This window comes from Mauremys mutica, chromosome 12, assembly GCF_020497125.1.
Source record: "Mauremys mutica isolate MM-2020 ecotype Southern chromosome 12, ASM2049712v1, whole genome shotgun sequence".
Lineage (NCBI taxonomy): Eukaryota > Metazoa > Chordata > Testudines > Geoemydidae > Mauremys > Mauremys mutica.
Genome location: NC_059083.1, coordinates 2,815,505 through 2,838,000, shown reverse-complemented (window position 1 = coordinate 2,838,000; position 22,496 = coordinate 2,815,505). Strand labels below are relative to the sequence as shown.

At 60.6% G+C, this 22,496-nt stretch overlaps 2 protein-coding genes across 2 annotated transcripts in view; one reads left to right on the top strand and one right to left on the bottom strand.

Moving 5' to 3' along the window:
• Positions 1-22,496, top strand: part of LOC123345793 (endothelial zinc finger protein induced by tumor necrosis factor alpha-like) — a 1,203,704-nt gene that overhangs the window by 682,607 nt on the left and 498,601 nt on the right. The window lies entirely within an intron of this gene.
• The window catches only part of LOC123346446 (collagen alpha-2(XI) chain-like), a 58,695-nt gene that overhangs the window by 34,818 nt on the left and 1,381 nt on the right, over positions 1-22,496 (bottom strand). The window contains exons 2-28 of the mRNA XM_044983843.1: positions 22,058-22,117; positions 21,015-21,056; positions 20,841-20,903; positions 20,293-20,367; positions 18,358-18,444; positions 17,285-17,341; positions 16,643-16,696; positions 15,879-15,932; positions 15,732-15,785; positions 14,965-15,018; positions 14,006-14,059; positions 13,741-13,785; positions 11,372-11,425; positions 11,235-11,279; positions 10,768-10,821; positions 10,429-10,473; positions 10,249-10,302; positions 9,394-9,438; positions 9,033-9,086; positions 8,644-8,688; positions 7,818-7,871; positions 7,616-7,723; positions 7,212-7,265; positions 7,072-7,125; positions 6,302-6,346; positions 4,510-4,563; positions 3,996-4,040 (exon numbers count right to left, since the gene is read on the bottom strand). Of these exons, the coding sequence (XP_044839778.1) occupies positions 3,996-4,040; positions 4,510-4,563; positions 6,302-6,346; positions 7,072-7,125; positions 7,212-7,265; positions 7,616-7,723; positions 7,818-7,871; positions 8,644-8,688; positions 9,033-9,086; positions 9,394-9,438; positions 10,249-10,302; positions 10,429-10,473; positions 10,768-10,821; positions 11,235-11,279; positions 11,372-11,425; positions 13,741-13,785; positions 14,006-14,059; positions 14,965-15,018; positions 15,732-15,785; positions 15,879-15,932; positions 16,643-16,696; positions 17,285-17,341; positions 18,358-18,444; positions 20,293-20,367; positions 20,841-20,903; positions 21,015-21,056; positions 22,058-22,117 (1,509 nt within the window). The remainder of the gene's footprint in view (positions 1-3,995; positions 4,041-4,509; positions 4,564-6,301; positions 6,347-7,071; positions 7,126-7,211; positions 7,266-7,615; positions 7,724-7,817; positions 7,872-8,643; positions 8,689-9,032; positions 9,087-9,393; positions 9,439-10,248; positions 10,303-10,428; positions 10,474-10,767; positions 10,822-11,234; positions 11,280-11,371; positions 11,426-13,740; positions 13,786-14,005; positions 14,060-14,964; positions 15,019-15,731; positions 15,786-15,878; positions 15,933-16,642; positions 16,697-17,284; positions 17,342-18,357; positions 18,445-20,292; positions 20,368-20,840; positions 20,904-21,014; positions 21,057-22,057; positions 22,118-22,496) is intronic.

The following is a 22,496-nucleotide window of genomic DNA, read 5'->3' as shown; positions in this document are numbered from 1 at the left end:
CCCGCACAGACAGTCTGTGCTTCCTACTCCTTCACACCTCTCCCCCCTCCGAGACTGAACTGAGCGGGGTCACTCCAGCCAGTGACCCGGGGAAGTTCGGACCCACCTACAACCTTATGCCGCCCGCGCCCTCTCCCCACCCCAGTACCCCTGGGGTGCACACGGGGCTGGGGCCTTCCCCCCACGTTCCAGTCTGGGGGGCTGTGATTCAGGCTCTCTCGGTTCAGAGCCCCCCTCCTGACCCTGGCCCCCCTCCAGACAGGCTCCTCGGGGTGGGGCCCGGGCCTTACAGCCATCTCCCCCCTGTCCCGGGCCTTCCTCCCCCTTGGCAGACGTCACAGGAGCGGCAGTGCTGCCGGACATGGGCAAAGACCCCAGGCCAGTAATAGTTCTGCAGCAGCCGCTGCTGGGTACGCCAGGCTCCCTGGTGCCCTGAGGGGGACATGTCATGGGCCTGGCACAGCAGCTGGTGGCGATACTCCTGGGGTACCACCAGCTGCCTCCTGATCCCTCCTGACTCCATCTTCCCTGGGGGAGCCCATTCTCGGTACAGGAGCCCCTTCTCCCACAGGAACCTTTTCCGGCCACCTCGTCCCATGGTCTGTCCCCCCCGAGGTTGGCCAGGTCCCTTATCCTCCGCAAGGAGGGGTCTTCCCGCACCGCGGCCTGGTACTCAGCCGCTGGGGCAGGGGCGGGGATCTGCTCTCTCTCACCGGCTGGGTATGGGGCCACAGCCTCTCTGAGCCCCGTCCCTGGGCGTTCCCTCCCTACCGGGTCAGGGTCCGGTGTCTCGGCCAAAGTACTTTCCCCGGGGTCAGGGTGCAGAGCCCTGCGTCGACCCTGACTACGGTTCACGGACAGGGTACCCTGGGTGTTACTTGGCCAGTCCTCGAGGTCCCCCCCCATTAACACCTCCGTGGGCAAATGTGGGTGCACCCCCACGTCCTTGAGGCCCTCCTTGTCCCCCCACTTTAGGTGCACCCTCGCTACAGGCACCTTGAATGGGGTCCCGATCACACCCCTCAGGTTCAGGTAGGTGTTGGGCACCATCCGATCTGGGCCCACCACCTGCGGCCGGGCCAGCGTCACCTCTGCGCCCGTATCCCAGTACCCAGTGACCTCCTTCCCGTCTACCTCCAGGGGAACAAGGCACTCGCTCCGGAGGGGTAGTCCCGTGCCCACCCTGTAAACCCCAAACTCAGGGCTGGGAGCATCCAGCCCCTCGGAGGGGTCAACCCGGGGCCCCCCTCCCTCCTTCGCAGGGGGTACGCGGCCCACCCCCCTTTCGTGCGAACGCTGCCCCTCATCCGGCTGGGTCTCTACCAAGTTGACCCGGTGTGGGGTTGGTCTGCTCAGTTTGTCCCGGAGCTTGGGGCACTGGCCCCGTACGTGGCCCGGTTGGCCACATTGATAGCAGCCCATGTCTCGTGGGTCCCCTCGAGTGGGACGGCTGGACCTGACGCCAGATGCTTCCCTTTGGTGGGGGCCCTCCCTCGGCTCCTTCTGGGAGGTCCCATGGTGACTCTCTCTCTGCGTTGAGGCAGACCTGCTCCTTCGAGACGCCTCCCTGCCATCCCCCGCCCGACTGTCCATGTATTGGTCGGCCAGCCGGCCTGCATGCTGCGGGTTCTCCGGCTTCCGGTCCATCAGCCACTGCTTCAGGTCAGATGGGCACTGCGCATACAGGTGCTCCAGTACAACTAGGTCAAGCAGGTCCTCTCTAGTTTGGGCCCCAGCCGTCCACTTGCGGGCGTACCCCTGCGCCCGGTTGACCAGTTGCAGGTATGTGCCCTCCCGGGTCTTACGTTGACCCCGGAACCTCTTCCGGTACATCTCCGGGGTCAGCCCAAACTCGCGGAGCAGGGCCTCTTTGAACAGGTTGTAGTCCCGCGCCTCCTCCCCTCTCATTCGGCTGTACACCTCCACGGCGGTGGGGTCCAGTAAGGGGGTGAGGCACCGGATCCTGTCTGCAGGGTCCACCTGGTGCAGCTCGCAGGCATTCTCAAAGGCCGTCAGGAAGGTGTCTATGTCCTCCCCCTCCTTACGCGGGGCCAGGAAGCTCTTACCGAAGCTCTTTGTAGGCTTGGGCCCCCCCTCACTCACCGCAGCCGGGGTCTTACTGTTGTTCTGCTGGGCCAGGGCCAGTTCATGTCTGCGCTGCTCCTCCTTCTCTCTCGCTTCGAATTCACGTTGCTTCTCCTTCTCCTCCAGCTCACGCTGGCTTTGTCTTTCCTCATATGCCCTCAGCTCCTTACGCTCCTCCATCTCCATCTCCATCCGTTTGATCTCTCTCTCCAAGTCCAGCCGCCTGAGTTCCACGGAGGCCGAGCGTCGCCGGGACGATCCCCTGCCGGCCGGGGGGGTCACGGTGCCCTCGGTAGCTGGGCTCCTCCTCCCCCTCCCCCTAGGCCTAGGGGTGGGAGGTCTCGAGGAGCCCTCAGCAGCCGGCTGACCACTCCCAGCAGGGACAGACACTGGTGCCTGCGCTGCATCTGCCGGGCTGCTTCCCTCAGAGACAGGGACCGGTTCATTGACTCGATCTCTCTCCTCCAGCCGGGCAATCAGCTGGGCCTTGGTGAGCTTCCCATGGCGCAGCCCCCTCTGCTTGCACAGCTCCACCAGCTCACACTTGCGCTTCTGGGAATACATCTTCCTGCTGGCCGCTCGCAGGCCGGGGTGCTCGCCGCTCCCCACGGGTTCCAGGGGGACCCCTAGTGTGCCAGTCCTTGAGGTCACCCCCTCTCTGCCAGGGTCGAGCTGCAGACTCCTCCGCCCCTGGGACCGCTCGCTGTGATCCCCCGGGGGACCCTGTTACTGCAAAGTCCTTCTCTCTGGCCACACTCGCCCAGGGGTGAATCGCCCCTTCGTTTTACTGCTCCCCAGTCACTTACTGCAGGAAGCGCCGTCCGCGGGGTGCAGTCGATCCCACCGCTGCCACCAGTTGTCACGGAGTGTGGGGAAGTCAGGTCCTGCACCCCCGGACTCCCTGCAGATTCATCAGGACTCTCAGCCAGCCAGTAAAGCAGAAGGTTTATTTAGACGACAGGAACACAGTCCAACACAGGTCTTGCAGGCACAGATAACCGGATCCCCCGGATAGGTCCATCTTGGGGGGCCCCACAGCCCCCCTTGGGGATCAGAGCTCGGTCTCCCTGCCTCCCCTCTGTTCTCCAGCCAGCACTCATCTGCCCATTCCTTCCGGCCCCTCCTCTTTCCTCAGCTCCTTTCCTTTGTCTGCCCTGGCCAGAGGTGTCACCTCCCCTCCCCCAGGCCAAGCTCAGCTCACAGTTGAATTCCTGCATCTTCACCTAAACCTCTGGCTCTCCCCTCCCCCGCACAGACAGTCTGTGCTTCCTACTCCTTCACACCCGCCCCTCGCACCAGGGAACTGTTGAGGCTGCTGCGCACCGTGCCGAGCCCAGCAGCCGTGACTGGGGCCGTGCGAGCATCGCACTGCAGTGACCCGCTCCTCGCACTAGGGAACTGCTGCGGCTGCCGCACACCGTGCCAAGCCCAGCAGCCATGACTGGGGCTGTGTGAGCATCGCACTGCAGTGACCCGCCCCTCGCACCAGGGAACTGCTGAGGCTGCTGCGCACTGTGCCAGGCCCAGCAGCCGTGACTGGGGCCGTGAGAGCATCGCACTGCAGTGACCCGCCCCTCGCACCAACAAATCACTGCAGCGCCGCGCAGCAGGTCTGGAGCCGGCTCACGTAGAGGCTAAACAGTGCTAGCGACGCTCGGACAGGGCAGGCTGGATGAGGCCCAGCGGTGGTGAGCAGAGGCCTAGTGCGAGTGTTGCACTAATGTGACCCATGCCTGGCACGGCTGTCACACAGGGCCCTGGAGAGGTGAACAGGAATGGGCACAAGGCAGGGCAGGCTGCACGAGGCCCAGCAGTGGCGTGCCAGGCCCAGCTGGTGCAGCGAAGGGCGGCGCCCGGTGTCCAGGGCTCTGTGCACACCCAGGTCCCCCCAACGCCACACCCACACTCACCCTTTCCCCGGGAGGGCCATGGGGGCCGTCACCGCCAGAGGTGCCCTGAGTGGGGAGACAAATGTGAGAGGTAACCGGGAGCACATCCCCTTCCAACACACACTGACACGCGTGCACAGACGTGTACATTCATCCCTGTGCAAGCACACACACCCATTCTCACACTCACACACACTCGGATGTACACAGACACCCGCAGAGAGAGACAGAGACACACACAGACACACGGGGACACGCACACAGACACACACACACAGGGACAGACACAGACGGGACACACACAGACACACACAGAGATACAGACGGGACACATACACACATGGACAGACAGAGACACACAAGCACACACACAAAGGAACACATTCAGCCTTGCACGTTTGCACGCCCAGAGCCTGCTCACACACGCTGACCTCTGAGCCCTGCCCAGACCTCACCCTGCGACACACTGGCCCCATCCCACCCCAACCCGACATTCAGACAGACAGACGGACAGACCCGGAGCCCCTGCCCTCACCTTCGCCCCCAGCTTTCCAGTGGCTCCTCGTGGCCCCCGCTGGCCCCTGGGACCCTGGAGGAATGAGACAGAGGCGGGTGAGTGTCTGAGCCCTGGCTCTGCCCCCTCCCATCCTCCAACCCCCCTTTCCCGGGGGGGGGGGCAGAACCCCAGCGACCCGCACGGTGCCCTGGGGGCATTCATGAGGATCTCAGGGGTGGAAGCGGCAGACTGGAGGGACCCACCAGCCACGTAGGACGCGGATGGACACATGACCCCCAGCCCTGGTAGGGGAATGCTGGAACCCTCCCCCCAACCCCAGATGGGAGGATTAAGGAGGGTAGGTGGAAGGGGATATTTGCCCCCCCCACCAGAGAGGGACCCAGCCCCGAGGCCCTGTGCCAACGCGGGGTGGAGCCCAGAGGGGACACATCATGTATGAGTCAAGCTGGGGAGTGAGCCCCATGGCAGGGGGTCTGGCTGGCCCCAGGGGTCATGGGCATGACCTCCCTGGGGACAGGGTGAGGGGGGCTCCATAGGAGGGGCAGGGGCCGGGATGGGGAGGCCTGCACTGGGCACGGATGGATGGATGGATGGACGGACGAACAGACGGACAGAAGAAACATGGATGGGAGAAGGAGGGGATGGAGGTTTCAGATGGAGAAAGCAGAGGGAAGGATGGACAGACAGATGAGAAGGGACGGATCAAGGGGATTGGGATGGAGGATTGGGGCAGGGATGGGAGGATGGAGGGCTGGACAGATGTGGAGAGATGGATCGGGGGGATTGGGACGGAGGACTAGGGAGGGATGGGAGGGCTGGATGGAAGGAGAACACAGATGGAGGGATGGACAGATGTGGAGAGATGGTGTGACAAAGTGGGGGGGGGGTTCTTGGTTTTTTCTGTGTTTCCCAGTGGGTTGCATGCAGAGGGAGGGGGACTCAGTGTCCCCGGGTGTTACTCCTTTAGCGAGGGGAGGGGAGAGGGAGTTTGTTGGGACACAGGACCGGAGAGGGAACTCGGGACCCCGGCGATGGCCTGGAGGATGGAGACCCCAGCGACTGGTGACCTGGTGACCCGGAGACCCAGCTCAGGAGTCGCAGCCGGTTCTGGCCAGTGAGGGACAATGGGCTGTGGGGAGAGGACCCCGGTGACCTGACCAGCCAGTTCCAGCCAGAGGGGGGCTGAGAGGAGAGGAGACCCAGGCCTGCCTGTTTACGACCCTGTTTCCCTGGAGAGAAGCCAATGGACAGAGGGGGCTTGGGGCCAGGGATATCGGAGGCCCAGCTGGGAAGCAGGGGGGCTCGGGGCTGGAAAGGGGGAGCAGGCAGAGCCCACCTGGCTGCAGGGAGACTGGGATGTGCTGGGCTGAGGGAGGGCAGGCCTGAGGCCCGGAGAGTTTCCTGTGCTGGGTTCAACTCTCAATAAACCTCCTGTGTTACGCTGGGGGAGAGTCGCTCCGGGCTAGAGAACGGGGGCGAGGGGGGGAGCGGGGGAAATCGACCCCTTCAGGGGTGGAGGCCCGGGGGGGCCCAGAGCGAGGGGACTCCCTGGGGGGCCCACGGCAGAGACAGACGTGCTGAGGCTCAGAGAGAAGCGGCTCCAGGAGGTGGAGGGGCCTGACCCCGAGAGAGAGTGGCCCCCCCGAGAAGGGCTGTCGCACTGGAAGGGGCCCCCCCCACGGACCGCACGGGGCCACGAGTGGGCACCATCTGTGAGTCCGTGACAGATGGATTGGGTGGAGGGAGGATGAATGCGGGAGCCCAGAGACTTGGCTGCAGTGACCCCCCGCCACCTCCCTCCCACACTCACCGAGGGGCCGCGCTCACCCCGGGGCCCTGGCTTCCCGGATAGACCCTGCAACAGAGAGAGTCAGTGAGACACAGCCAGGGCACGGGCACCCATGGGAGAACTCCTCAGCCAGCCAGGGCCCTGCCGGACCCATAATGTACCCACCCATGGGAAACACACAGGGACCTCCCACGCCCCACCCAGACCACCCAGGGACCCCTCAGCCAGTCAGGGCCCAGCAGGCACCCCTAACACCCACCCCTGGGACCCGCCACCCAGAACCAACCCCATCCCAGCCCCCATAAAGACCCCCCATCCATGGCTCTGCAGGGCCTCCCATCCCCACAGAACTTGCACAGGGATCCCCCAATCCAGGGGTCTACAGAGACCTGGCCCATAGGACACCCCCAAGGACACCCTATTCGCAGCTCTACAGGGACCCCCAACTCCAACCCCCATGGGGACCCCACCCAGGGCTTTGCAGACACCCCCACCTAGAACCACCCCCCCTCTAGCCCAACCCCGGAAGACCCTCCCCCACCCCCCAACAGCCTCTCACTCTTCACCCAGTCCCACCAGTAAGTCCCAGTTCCGATCCATCCCTGGTGGGGGTTGGGTGTCAGCCCCACCCAGCAGGAACTGATCCCCCCTCAGATCCCCCCCAACAGTTTCCCCCATGGGGATGCCTCCTGCGGAGGGAAGCATGGACCCCACTCCACCGGGAGGCAGTGGGGGGGGCTGTACTGGGGCTGGGGGGAGCCATGCTGAGGGGGTGATGGAGGGTTACTCACCCGAGCACCCTTCTCACCATTGGTGCCAGGGAATCCAGGGAAGCCCTGAGATCCCTGCGGAGAGAGAAGAGATGGGGGTTAAGGGGGTGCGGGGGGCAGAGGGGGAGCAGGGAGGTAGACCCACCGTCCACTGCGCTCACCTTCGAGCCTTGCCGTCCTGGGTATCCGGGAAGACCTGGTACGCCCAGCTTCCCCTGCGAGAGAGAGAGAGAGAGAGATGGGGTTAGGGGGATGGGACACGCTGGCTCCCATCCGGCCCCAGGGTGGGGGGCTGGCTGTTCAGGGGGACAGAGAATGGGACATGGGGCCTTTCCCCACTTGGAGGCGCCGGCTCCCATTCGGCCCCAGGGTGGGGGGACTGGCTGTTCAGGGGGACAGGGAATGGGACACGGGGCCTTTTCCCGTCTTGGGGGCACCAGCTCCCATCCGGCCCCAGGGCAGGGACTGGCTGGCTCAGGGGGCAGGGAACAGGCACATGGTCGGGGGCCGACTCCCTCATGCTCGGCACTGCCCAGTCCTGCCCCATGGTGCCCCAGCTCCTCACCTTCTCTCCCACCAGTCCGAGGGGACCCGGGTCACCCGAGGGTCCGGTCCGGCCTTTGGGACCTTCCGGTCCATCCTCTCCTCTGCCTCCTGGGACACCCACCTCGCCCTGCGGGGGCAGAGAGGACAGAGGGGTGGGTGAGACTGGCATCGCCAGGAGCAGGCGGGCAGCGAGGGGTGGGGGGCTCCCGGCACAAACTTACCCTGTCTCCTTTCACCCCGAAGTCGCCTTTGAACCCGGGGAATCCGTCCTCACCCTGCACAGACAGACAGACAGACAGACAGACAGACAGACAGACAGACCGGAGACAGTCAGAGAGGAAAGGCTGGTTAGCAGCTCAGCCGGTCTGACCTCCTGTATGCCACAGGCCACCAGGCCCCCCCCCGCCCCCGCACACTAACCCAGCCCCCGAAATGAGACTGAAGTGCCACAGCCCCTGGGAGACTCGGCTGTTACCTGCCACAGGCTGAGAACCGGGGTAGGGTGAGGGGCACCAGAGCCCGAGGCTCTGCCATGGCAGAGAAAGGGTTAAGTGAGAGACACCCCCTCCCACAGATAATCCTGGCCAGTGACCTACCCCCAGGCTGCAGGGGAAGGTGAGAACCCCCAAGTCACTGCCAGTCTGAGGGGCAGGGGGGAGGGAATTCCCCCCAACCCCACCCACAGCGATCAGCTACACCCTGAGCATGGGTGCAAGGACCAGCCAGCCATGCCCATGGGTGAGATAATCCTGGGTGCCCCCTCAGCACCCAGGCCCCCCACCCAGTTCCTATCTCCAGCCGGGGCGGCCCTGACACTGCAGAGGGAGGAGAGTTAAAACAAAACACTCAGAATACACTGGGGAGGGGGAAATCCCTTCCTGACCCCTGGTCAGGGGTCCGCAGCTAGGGGGCGCCGTGCACTATTCCCCCAGCTGGGCACTAGGGGGCTCTGTGCACCATTCCCCCAGCCTGGCACTAGGGGGCGCTGTGCGGTGCTGCCAGCAACATGTCTGACCTGCGGTTGAGGGTCGGGGAAGCAGAACTCACCTTCTCACCCTTGTGACCCTTCAGCCCCCGAATTCCATCCACGCCCTGGAAGAGATGGGGAGAGTTCAACAGGGTGAGCTGCACTGCAGAGGCCAGCCACAGATCTAGGCAAAGAACCCAGGAGTCCTGGCTCCCAGTTCCCACCGCCCCCCTGCTCTAACCCACCAGCCCCCACTCCCCTCCCAGAGCTGGGATAGAACCCAGGAGTCCCGGCTCCCATTGGCTATAATTCTCTTGTCTTGTTTTTCATTGTAGCCAGAATCCTCTTCTCCCCTTGAGGGTCAGGGACCTCCAGGCTTCTGGACCTTCACCCATCCTTACTAAGAATTGTGGGTAATATCCCAGTCCCAGAAAGTCACACCAAGTCCTGGGACCAATCAGCCGCTTACCTTCACACCACGTGGGCCTGGGTAGCCAATCGGACCTTGGGGACCGGATGGACCCTGCAATAGAGAGAGATTAGACCAGTCACAGGGGAGAGTGGCTGGTGTCCCTGCTCCCTACTGGAGGGGTTAGAATCACGGATGGGAAACGTCACCCCACTGACCCGGGGGCTCTGAGCCCTGCACGCTGGGGGCCAGGGTCTTAGTACCTCACCCCTAGCACCCGGGGGGTTGTGACTTGGCCGCCAAGGTCTGAAAGGGCTAGGACTGGGGGGAGGGGAGCTTGACCCCGGTGCCTGAGGGGCGAGGGGATATTGGGGTCTGGGGGGACGACGGGAAGGGGCAGGAGTGGACATTCTCCCCTTACCTGGTTACCTTTGGTTCCCGACGGACCTTCCTTCCCCGGATGCCCCTGAGAGGGAGGGAATGGGAAAGGGAGGAGACAGAGAGGGATGAATCATTAACACCAGCCCCACAGCACTGGGCGTTGCTCCGTCCCCCTGCCTGGGGAGCCACCCCAACATCCCACACGCACCCCCGCTCCTGTGGCAAGGGCAGTGCCCCCTGCCTGTGGGGCAGGAATAGCCCAGCTGCCCTTTGACCTGAACTCCTTTAACCAAGCGTTGGGGACACCTGGCCCGGCTTGGGGTGAATGGTCAGTGGAGCTTGGTTGCGCCAGGGGGTGCAGGCCAGGGTTGGCGTGAGTGGGGGTAGCTGCCTTTGGGGACCAGGCCAGAGCTGAGGCCAGAGGCTCTGGGGCCAATCCTACCCGCTGGCATTTAACGGGGTCAACCAACCAAGCCAGGCTGAAGGGAAACCAACGTCAACAGGAAGTGGTACTGGCTCACTTCCTGTTAAACATGGCCACCAGGTCCTCGCCCCATGAGCAGGGGTGCGAGTGGGGGACCAACAGGAAGTGGTGGTAGCTCGCATCCTGTTAAACATGGCCACCAGTCATTGCCCCATAACCGGGGGGCACTGCTCAAGAGCATCCCTATGATGATGGGGCCCCTACAGGAAATGTGATAGCTCACTTCCTGTTAAACATGGCCGCCAGGCTCTCGCCCCAGGGCAGAAGGGAGCCATGCCGTGCAGGAGGCCAACAGGCTCACTTCCTGTGAAATATGGCCGTCGTATTGCCATTCCGGGGCTGGGGGCCAGGGTGCTGGGAGGAGAGGGTGGAAGGAAGGAGGGGAGGAGCTGGGGTGAGCAGGTTACTCACGGGAGGCCCGTCAGACCCTGGCATGCCGGGGAGACCAGGTTTGCCTGTGGGACCCTGCGGAGAGAGAGAAAAGCAGAGCTCAGAGCTGGCAGAGCAGAGACCCCCATTGTGTGACCCAGGCTGGTGCAGCGGGTGGGGGCTGCACAACACTGGGGGGCAGGGTAGGTTTGGGGCACTCACCTTCTCTCCGGGGGGGCCCATAGCACCTTGTGGTCCAGGTAATCCCTGAAAGAGAGACACATGGTCAGATCCAGCCCCCACTCCCCACCCAGAGCCAGGGATAGAACCCAGGAGTCCTGGCCCCCAGCCCCTGCTCTAACCACTAGACCCCATTCCCCTCCCAGAGCCAGGGAGGGAACCCAGAAGTTGCTCCCAGCTCCCCCTGCTCTAATCCATTGGACCCCACTCCCCACCCAGAGCAGGGACAGAACCCAGGAGTCCTGGCTCCCAGCCCCCCACCCCCCCCCCGAACCCCATGTCCCCAGAGCTGGGCTGTTTCAGGGAGAGGGTTTTCCTTACCTGGGTGCCTGGAGTTCCCTGCTGACCTGGGGGACCTGGCTCGCCTTGAGGCCCCTGTAACAGTCAGACGCAACTGGAGTTAGAACCAGAACCACCCGCGTGTTATACAGAAAGGAGAGAGGGCACTGTTGCAGGGGAAGTTCACAACACTGGGATCACTGGATGGGGGCACTGCTGTAAGGAGACGCTCACAGCACCAGAGACCCCATTTAGGGCACTGCTGTAGGAGACGCTCGCAGCACCGGAGACCCCATCTGGGGACACTGCTGTAGGGGAAGTTCACAGCACCGGAGTTCCTGACTTGGGGCACTGCTGTAGAGGAAGCTCACAGCATTGGGGCACTGCAGTAGGGGAAGCTCCCAGCACTGGCATCCCTGGGTGGGCGCCCCTAGGGCATTTCCAACCCAGTCCATAGCAGGACCAGGCAGCGCAGACAGACAGACAGACAGACAAACATGCCGACTCACCAGGTTCCCTTTGGGCCCAGTGGGACCATCTATGCCACGCACGCCCTGCGGAGCAGACAGACAGACAGACGGGTGGAGGTTAGTGTGGTGGGGGTCACGGGGGCGGGGGGAATTGGGATGCCGTGCGTGGCACTTACCAGAGGCCCGGGGATCCCCGGTGGGCCTTTGGGTCCAAGCAAACCTCTGGGTCCCTGCAGGGAGGGGAGAGACCAGAGTTAGTGAGGCTGTGGGGACAAAGCCAGGCCTGGGTCCCCCCAACGGGGCTGTGGGGGGAGCCAGCAATTGCCCCCAACACTACCCTCCCCCCGCCCAGCAAACAGCAGCACACATGTGCACACACACACAGACACAGACACACACGCACACCCTGCACCAGCCAGCGCTCCCGGCACCACACTGAGCAAGCAACACATAAACCCTGGAGCTGAGGACCCCATGAGGATGCTGCTCCGTGGTGCAGACCCTGCCCCTCGCTGATCCCAGACCCTGGGCCGTGTGTTGGGGTGAAACCCCAGAGCACCCCGGGACATGGCGCTAAGACCCCTCAGTTTCAGTGCAACGAGACTCCGCTGGCGCCCGTACTAGGAGACGCTGGCCCTTGTGGAGTCTGCCAGGGGCAAGGCACGGGGGACCCCACAGGCCAGATCCCCAGTGGGTGATGCTCTGTCCCCAAGGCCTGGCCCCAGATGGCTCATCCGTCCATCCCGTGGGTAGCACCAGGCTAACCCCCAAACAGCTTCCGGGGGCTCGTCCGAAAGGGAACTGCTCTCGGGGAAGAGCATTCCGGGCAATGGGGAATCGGGCACCACGTGGGAACGTTCGCTCCGCTCGGGCTGTCGATAAACCCAGTGTTTCAGAGAGTCCAGACGCTTGCATTTGTACTGGGTTTTACTACCAAATCCAGCAGGAGAAAGGATTTTGGGGGGTTCTCATCCTCCCCCCACCCCCGGCTGTAGCTTTTCCAAACAGCGTCAAATCTGTAAATGTAACAGAGGGGGGAGAGGACAGGAGAAAAGAGAAAACAAACCCAACCAAATCCCAACGCCACCTCCAATCCCAACGCCAACCCTAACACCAACCACCATCCTAACACCAACGCCAACGCCTACTCCAATCCCAACGCCAACCCTAACACCAACCACAGTCCTAACGCCAACACCTACTCCAATCCCAGCGTCAACCCTAATACCAACCCCAACATCCACCCCAACCCTAACACCAACCACAATCCTAACACCAACGCCAAAGCCTACTCAAACATCAACGCCAACTCTGAACCCCAACGCCAACCCTAATATCAACTCCAGCTCCAATTCCAACTCTAACGCCGACAACAATCCTAACACCAATCCCAGCGCCAACCCTATCACCGACACTATCCCTAATACCAACTCCAACGTCAACGCCAACCCTACCACCAACTCCAGTCCCAACCAACCCTAATACCAACTGCAATCCCAATGCCAACCCCAGTCCAATGTCAACTCCCACACTAAGCCTAATGCCAACCCTAACACCAACCCTAGCACCAACTCCAACGCTGATCTCAGCCCTAACGCCAAGGCCAGTGGCAGCCCCAATACCAACCCCAGCCCAACCATAGTGCCAGCCCCAATCCCTGCCTGGGACCCATTTTCCAAACCGATATGTCAGAGTGTTCCCTGCGCTAGTCGGCGCTCCCCTGTCCAGAGCTGGCTGCATTCCCATCCCGCGTCTCCCCAGCAGCAGGGCACTAGCACCCCCCATTTTCAGCCCACCCCTAACGGCTTCTTCAGGGACCCAGGCGGGGATTTTCAAATGGAGTCTAGGGCCCCAGTCGGGATCCCTTCCACGCCGTGCTAACCCTTGGCTAAATCCTGCCAATTTCAAACTCCTCCCCTCCACACTGCCAGCTCCTGAGGCACCACGGAGTCCCGTCCCGGCAATACCGGGGGTGCCGGGGCACAGGAGAGGGGGCAGTCTGGACACAGGTGGGAGCAGATGGAGGCTTGGGGGTAACCCATTAACTGGCTTGTTTCTGCTGAAGTGAGGGGGGTGAAGCAGTTAACGTTGGGCTTTGATTTTGCCATCAGTAGGTTCAATGGTTCATGGTGATTTTATGGAGAGGGGTTAACACAGGGGTAGGCAAAATATCACCCGCGGGCCACGTCCATCAGACCTTTTAATCCAGCCCTCAAGCTCCCGTTGGGGAGTGGGGTCGGGGGCTTGCCCCGCTCTGCGTGTGCCCACCCCTGGGTTAACAACACAGAGCTGAGCGCCAAGGGGTTGAGAATCAAGGCTCAGCTGGGGCAGTTGCCTGGTTTCAGGCTCTCTGCAGACTCAGGCAGGGCCAGAAAAGTGAGGATCGTGGGGCCCAATTCCGTGGAGTGGAGGGGGAGTAAATCATGTGGGGGGGGGCAGGGTAAATGGGGCCCTGATTATCCCTCTGCACCACTCTGGGGAGCTGCTCCCTCTCACACTGGCACAAGCTCCTGCTGCCTGCGTGGCAGGGAGGGAGGGGACGTACCGGTTCTCCAGGGAGCCCTCTGGGGCCGACCTCTCCATCGTCTCCCTGGGGGAAGAGAAAAAGGGGGTGAGGCAGAGAACAGGGAGGGGGAGCAAGCTCAGCACCCCCCAGCCATCCCTGCTCCCCATTTCCAGCTCCATCTGCTCCCCCCACCTCCAGCCCCCTCCATCTCCCCATTTCCCCTCAGCTCTCCCACAGCTCCTTCCCCGGGGAGCCCCTCAGTCTCCCTCCCACCCCCCAGCCCCTCCAGTGAGCAGTTACTCACCCGCTGTCCATCCTCACCAGGGGGGCCTGGGATGCCCTGGGAACCCGTCTCACCCTGCGGGGACAAAGCCTTGGATCAGCTGGGCGGGCGGGGAGCCATGGGGGTTGTGTCCGTGGGACGTGCAGGGCTTTGGGGGTGGCTGTGTGTGTGATGGGGGCACGGCTGCATGTGCCGCGGGGGTGAGTGTGACTGAGTATGTAATTGCAGGGCAGGGGGTGCATCGCAAATGTGCCGGATGTGTATGTGTTGTGCTGTGAACTGTGTACAGCTGTGTTGTTGTGCGTACGTGCCCAACTGCCGGTGTGCTGTCTGTACTGTGTTTGTGTGACTGCACGTGTGTGGGGCTGTGTGTGAATGCAGTGGCTTTGTGTGTATTGTTGCGAATCTGAGTGTGTGCACACATAGTTAGGAGAGTGTTAGCGTGTGCGTGGTTGTGTCTATGTGACTATGTGATTGTACAGCCTGGCTGCACAAGTGGGAGGCTGTGTGTGTACTGCGCAGTGCGGTGTGTTTGTGGTGACACGGCTGTGGAGAAGTGCGTGGTTGCGCGTGTGTAGTGTTCCGTGTGGCTGTGTGCGTTGCGCAGGGTGCGTAAGACTGTGAGTAGATTCTGAGGCCAGAAGGGCTCGGCTGCCCCTGCATCGCTCCGGACGTCAGTCTGCCCCGAAACAAGCCCTGCTGGAACTAGACTGTGTATATCTGTGTGCGTAGATACACTTGTGTGTGCTGGCAGGGCGGCGTGTGACTGCGAAGGGGGGGCGGCGGCTCTGTCTGTGTGGTGTACAGTTGTGTGTCTGTGTGTGTATCAATGCTCAGAGGGGGGTGCACAGTTGTGTAGCGCACACATGGGCTGGCCAGAACTGACCGCAGGGCGGCCCCATCTCTCAGGGAGATCCCAACAGTGCACCTGGAATGTCCCCCACCTCCCCACCGCGAGGCGCCCGGCCAACGCAACTCACCCTGTACCCCTTGTCCCCCGGCAGCCCCGGCAACCCGTCAAAGCCTCGGTCGCCCTGCGGAGAGAAGCACAGAACAGCTCCCTGAGCCAGCACGCCCCGGCTGGGGAAACGCCCCTGCAGGACCCCCTCCCAGCCAGGGCACCCCATCCCCAGGAGGTGGGCTGGAAATCCCCACTGGGAACGAGGGTGGGCCTGTCTCGCGGGGGCCCCCGGGGATCCCGGTTCTGAAGCAGTGATGTTCCCACACAGAACGGGAGGGTCACTGGTTGAGTTAGTGGGTCTCCGATGTGCTAGAGTGGATCACAGGTGCACGAGGATCACCATGCTGCATGGGTGGGTTACCAGGGCAGTGCATCACCAGGAGATTCGTGCACGCACTGAGTGGATCACTCACACAGCAAATGACTAGATCGCTAATGGATCGTCAGGCTGAATGAGCGAGTTACTGGAAGAGTGGATTACCACTGGATTCATGCATAGTCAGTGGATAACCAGCTCAGGTGATCTAATGATCTTCAGAGCCTTCACCTCATAGACTATTGGTGGATTCACAGGGGCAGTGACCTAGTGGATTACCAGCAACGCAACCTACTGGATCAACACTGCTACAGTCCATTGAGTTGCCAGAGCAGTGACCTACTGGATCATCAGTGGATCTACAGTGCTGGGACCTAGTGGATCGCCAGCCCAAGGAGGCCAGGCCCCAGTTGGTCCCTCGGGCAGGCTCACACCCAGTGCCTTGTCCATGGAAGCCATGACCCCGTTACCTTAACGCCAGGCTCCCCGGGCATCCCCCGGGCACCATCGGCTCCAGCACGACCCTGCCAGAGACACAGAGAGGGGGTGAGAGGAGGCTCTCCAGGCACAGAACTGCCCCCACCCTGGGGTATCCCCACCAGGATCCACACACTTACCCTCCTTCCAGGCTTCCCCGGGGGGCCAGACAGGCCCTGCGGCCCGCGGGGTCCCTACAGAGAGAGAGGGAGGGAAAGGGTGAACAGAGCTTCCCCCACAAGCAGCAGGGGAAGGAAGAGAAGAAGGAGAAATGGGGGTGGGAGCTCTCCAGGGTCCGGGGGGTTAATGGGGGCTCTGGGGGGTCAGACCAGGGTTAGGCTCCAGGGTGGGATGCGGTTCATGGGGTCAGGCCAGGGAGTTCTTCCCCAGTGTCTGAGGGGTTAATGAGGGCTGGGGTGGCAGAGAGCAGTAACAAAGGGTAAACAGGGGCAGGCAGCAGTGAACCCGGTTCTGGGTCAGGGTTGTAAGTCACAGGATCCAAACAGCCCAGAATAAAACCAGCGTCGAACCAGGGGTCAGAGGTCACTTGCCAGCATCAAGGGTTAGACATCAAGGTCAGGGGCCACTAGTCGTGAGTTAGGGTCACAGAACAGAGGTGGGGGTCACGGGTCATTCGCCCTGGTCTGGGGCCAATGACTGGGAGTCAGGGTCAGAGACCAGGGTCACGGGCTGGAGAGAGAGGTCAGGGGTCAGGGGTCAGTGACAGGGGTCAGGTTCCTGAGGTTAGAATGAAGGGGTCAGAGGTCAGTGGCTGAGATCAGAGGTCAGTGACAGGGTCATGTCCATGGGTCGGAGCAAGAGGTCAGGGCAGGAGCCAGGGGTCAGAGTCGGGGTCATGCTGGGCTCCAACCCACCGATCTCCTGCCAAGGCCAAGCCTGTTACCTGGGGTCCGAAGTCTCCGGCTTCCCCCTTCAGCCCGGCGCCCCCTGGCTGCCCCTGGAATGAGATAGCAGAGCAGAGGGGGTTACATAGGGGCAGCACATGGACTCAGAGCCACAACCCTCACCACAATCTCCCCAGGGTGCTGGGACCCACAGAACCTGGGGACGTGAAATTCCAGTGACACCAACCCCCCACCCTACCCCCTGCCCCACACCCCAGGGTGCTGGGACCCACAGAACCTGAGGACGTGAAATTCCAGTGACACCAACACCCCACCCTACCCCCTGCCCCACACCCCAGGACTCTTGGACCCACAGAACCTGCCCAGGGCGCTGGGACCCACAGAACCTGGGGACGTGAAATTCCAGTGACACCAACCCCCCACCCTACCCCCTTGCCCCACACCCCAGGGTGCTGGGACCCACAGAATCTGGGGACATGACATTCCAGTGACACCAGCCCCACACACCCAGAGCACGGGGAACACAAGGACATGAAGCCCTAGTGACTCCAGCACTCCGTGTCCCACCCCAGGGACACGCTGACACGTCCCCCTAAGCCCTGACACCCGTCCCCACATCCCCAAAGCACCAGCCATCAGGCGATGCCTCCTCCCAACCCCTGCCCAGAGCAGGTACCTACCAGGGGCCCAGGCCGGCCGGTGTATCCCATGGGTCCTGGGGGGCCACGCAGGGCCATCTAGGGGGAAGAGAAGAGAAGGAGAATTAGACAGCAGCAAACCAGGATCCCAGCCAAACTCAGAACAAAGCAGGGAATAAGGGGTGGGATTAGAACAGGGCTGAACAGGAAACTTGGGGATCTAGAGAATTATTGGGGCCTGGGAGGATTAGAACACGGTCCCAGCTGGGGATCTAAGAGGGGGATAAAACATGAATTTATCAGCATCGATAGACTGGAGGGAAAACAGCGACACTCGGTGTTCTAGAAAAGAAGCGAGAGATTTACTGGGGTTTTAGGAAAAAGCACATTGTGATGTCAGCAGGGTTCTAGAAGGAGACAAGCACGGTCCTAGAATGGGGGTTCTAGAGGCGTGACAAGTTGGGGCCTCATTGGAGTTCTAGAAAAGGGGAAACTGTGATTTGCTCCGCACTCGGGAGGGTTAATAAGGTTTGAGGTTTGAAGGGAAGATAAATCATGGTCTTAAGGCAATGATCCATGATAGTCTTGGGATTCTAGAAATGCTTTGTTATACTTGTAAGGGTTCTAGGTGGGCATAGACTGTAACCCCCGTGGTTCCAGGAGAGCAGTCGACTATAATCTCGTCCTGGTTCTAGAAGGGCAGTACACTGAGATGTTGTTGAAGAGCTACTTAACCATAAGATTATAAATGAACCTAGGAGGGTAAGAAACAGGGATCTGCTGAGATTCTAGAAAGGTGACAAACCATTATCCTGCGATTCTAGAGTGGCAGTAAATTGTGACCTTGGGGAAGCTCTGGAAGGGCACAACCACTATTTGGTACAGAATCTTAAAGAGTAATAAAAGAGTGACCCTTAACATGGTTCTAGAAAGGTAATAAACTGTGACCCTACTGAGGATCTAGAAAGGTAACAACCCATTGGTATCTGGGTTCCAGATTACCAAATTTATCAGGGCGCCAGGGAAGAAAATAAGGCAGGATCTTTTCCAGGCTCCTTGGACCCCCTACCCTGACCCAGCCCCACTCTCCCTGCCCTGTCTCCACCGGGACTTACCCGGGCTTGCTGTAAAATGGCCTGCGCTTGTGCCTCTTGTGCTGACACCGCAGGCCCCTTGTCTCCACCGCTGCTCCCAAACCGGAACTGGGGGAGGAAAGATCAACCTTCACACTGGTGCCATCCCTGAACTCACGTCGCTATCCCAGAACTGGGCTCCTGGGAGACATGCCCGGAGCCTCCCTAGAGCTCCAGAGCCCAAGTCCTGCTCTGTCCTTCTCACTTCATGGGGGGGCGGGGGCAGATCACATTGCCAGAGCTTCCCTGGCCTGTTCTAGACTCCCTATCCAATTCCAGGCTGCATTCTTGGTATTCCCCTTCTCGTCTAGACTCACACATATCCACTGCATGCTCTATGGTTCTAGGTAATACAACCAGAGTGCCCATTTCTGTTCCATACTCACATAAGCCCACTGTGTATCCTTGCTAGTTCCAGGTAATGCTATCAGGGTTCGCCCTGCTGTTCTAGACACCTATAGACTCACTGCATCATCTTTGGTTCTAGATAATGCTATTAGTACTAGCCTTTTGGTTCTCAACTCACTGTGCTCTCCAGTTCTAGATCACACTACAAGGGCTCTCCCTTCCAGGGCCGGCTCCAGACCCCAGCACGCCAAGCGCGCGCTTGGGGCAGCATTTTGCCGGGAGGGCGGCAGGCGGCTCCGGTGGACCTCCCGCAGGCATGACTGCGGAGGGTCCGCTGGTCCCGCGGCTCAGGGGGACCTCCCACAGACGTGCCTGCGGATGCTTCACTGGAGCCGCGGGACCAGCGGACCCTCCGCAGGCATGTCTACAAGAGGTCCCCCGGAGCCGCGGGACCGGCGACCGCCAGCGTGCCCCCCACGGCGTGCCGCCGTGATTGGGGCGGCCAAATTCCTAGAGCTGCCCCTGCTCCCTTCTATCCTAAATTCCCATATCCTTATTATGTTAACTACATTTCTAGAGAATAGTACCAGAGTCCTCCTGTCCTGTTCTAGATTCCACACAGGCCCACCCATGGTGCAATCTCCAGTTCCTGATCACATATACAAGGTTTTTCTTCTGATCTAGACCTAGACATCTTCTCTGGTTTTAGGTAATATTTGCAGAATCCATCTCATCTATTACAGCTTTATACTCTGAAATACCTCTGTTTTAGGAGTTACTCTCTGGGTTCTAGATTAAAAGATCCCCACTACATACTAACAAGGACTAGCTAAGAGAGTCAGCCTCCTCTCTCCCATATCTTAGATCCTCACAGATCCACTCTACAATCTTCAGTTCTAGATCACAGTACTAGAGTTCCCCGTTTTGTTTTAGACTCCAGCTGACCCACTGTATCCTCCCCAGTTCTAGGTATTTCTGTTCTCAGAAATACCTAGAACACCATTTCTGTTCTCTCCTCACTTTTAGATCCCTACAGGTCCATCTGTCCTCTCTGGTTCTAGGCCATGCTATCAGAGTTCCTCTTGTTTTACTCTAGACCCCGCAGGCCCACTGTATAGTCTACGGTATTAGGTATCTGAGTTCTTGAGCCCCACAGACCCATTGTATCACCTACTAGTTCTGGATACTGCTATCTGAATCCCCATGCCTGCCCTAGACTTCCACAGACACATCGTATTGTCCCTAGTTCTAGGTAACACAATGAGAGTCTTCCTTGATTTATTCAAGACCCACAAACCCACATTATCCTTTCTGGTTCTAGATCACACAATTAGTTCTCCTGGTCTTATTCTAGACCTAAGAGCCCCCACCTTCCATACACTTCCTTGGTCCAGCTCCCACAAGTATTTCTTCTGGTTTTATTCCAGATCCCACAGAGCCACCCAAGTCCTAGGTCACACTATCAGCACCTTCCCCTGCTGTCCTAGACCCAAATCAGCCTACGTTAGCCCATTCCATTCCAGACTGCAGCAGCCCCATCTTTAACCCATCAAACACCTCCTCACTCACCGGGAGCATGAGAGATGTGCCAGGGGGTCCAGGCGTCCCATCCGAGCCAGGGAGACCTGAACGGCCAGGAGGACCCTGTTGGAGAGAGAGGCAGAGCGGGAGGTTATTGCATGGGGTGGGGGGGGCTGCGATCTTCCCTTCAGACAGTGCTGCTGCTGCCCCTGCCCTTCTCAGCACCCATAGCTCCCCCAGCGGTACATCAATCTTCCCCACGCACAGTGCAAGTCTCATATTCTCCCAACACTCTGACATACACTGACCCTTGTCGGGATCTCTGGCCTAACCCCAAACACCCCAGGCCATTGGCGCTGCGTATGCACACGCATGCACAATCACACATGCTAACGCATGCACACTCCCAGGCACTCACACGCACAGCGCCTTCCCCAGCCAAGGGGGCACAATGACATCCCACCCCAGAGCACATTCACACCTCCCCGTGCAAACACACGCTCACTCCTCCCTTGGAAGGGAGGCCGTGGTCTCCCCCAGAGCTGATGCTGGACCCACAACCCCTGCCACAGGGCCAGGTTCCAGCTCGCACTCACCCTCTCACCAGGATCTCCTGGGGGTCCCGGGGGGCCCTGTGTGCCCGGTGGCCCCGATATGCCCTGAGGAAACACATGAGAGACACACAGTGAGACTAATGCACCAGCAAGGGGATCTGCCCCCGGCCCCAGAGCATCCCCCAGAACTCCCCAGACAGACAGACAGGCTCTTACCGCAGGTCCCTCAGGGCCGGGGGGGCCCTCCACCAGCATTCCCTGCAGAACAAGAGGCAGAGAACAGGGTTAGGCCAGCAACAGGCCCGGGTGGGGCGAAGACACAGTGGGCCGGGGGGGGGGGGAGGATAGAGCCCCCAGCTGAGGAGGCCTTGGGCAGACACGGCCCCGGCCATGAGGTGCCCTAGAGAGACTTGGGATTGCCCAGGTGAGTTTGAAAAGGGAGAGGATCTCCTGGCTCATCCACACCCCTCGCCCACTCCCCCCATCAGGAGAGAGGGCCATGGGCTGAGAACACACGACTGTGCACCCTCCCACACACACAGACATATACTAACCCGAACATGCAAATATGGTGGCATGCATGCACCAGCGTGTGCAAATACACACACATACACACACACACACACATGCGCCGTGGTGCGTAACAGAGGCACACGCATGGGAACTAACATCAACATGCAAACTAGATGTGCACACACAGGCACTCGCAAATACACATTTGCACAGGCATACACAATTGTGCACAGTAACAGGTGCAAGCACTGACAGACAGATGCCAATGTGAATCTGCATGCAGGGGCCTGTGCAAACTCATGCACACACTCAGAGGCACATGCACCATATGTGCACACATGATTTTTCACACTTAAGGTGTGACAATACATATACGCTTGTTCACACAGGTGTGTGCAGACACGCACACGTCCCATCCTGCCATGCGCACCCTGCCCCCTTGCATACATACACTACAGATCACTACGTCCATCGCACACACACAACCCCGGGGGGCTCCAGGCCCAGGTGACCCGTGACAGGGCATGCAGGGTGCGCTGATCTCTGAATAGGGCAGGGGCTGAGACGACAGGAGGCGCTGGGGTGGGGGCTCTGTCCCATGCACAGCAGTGGTGCATTGGGGGCTGCATGGGGGTGGGGCACCCCAGGGCCCGGACTATGCAGAGATGGGAAACGTCCGGCATGAACAATGGAGGGGAGGGTGGGAGCAATTGGTCTCCCCCTAACCCGTCGACGCAGGGACCTACCGGTTCCATGACGGCCGGCTCTCCCTTCTCTCCTTTGTAGCCTCTGACTCCGCGCACAGCCTGGGGGTAACACACATATAACCGCAAAGAGGGGCCCGGTCAATATAACACACCCGAGGCCCCACTGGCACCTTCCCAGCCCTGCAAATCCCAGCTCGCGCACCAGGCGGCAGGGCTCATCCAGCATCACTCAGCTGCACCACCCCGGGCTCTGTTATCTGAGGCGCCCTATCCCCCATGGTCTGAGGAAAAGTGGAGTAAAGTCTGAGTCAAAACTGGTGCAACGGCTCAGTGAAAATGGAGAGGGTCCAAGCACGGTGCAAATAAAAGCGGAGCTCATCTCACTAAGGTCTGAGTAAAATAGGAGTAAAGTTTGAGTAAAACTGGAGAAAGTTCTGAAAACAGAGCAGGGTCTGTGTAAATGTGGAGTAAAGTCTAT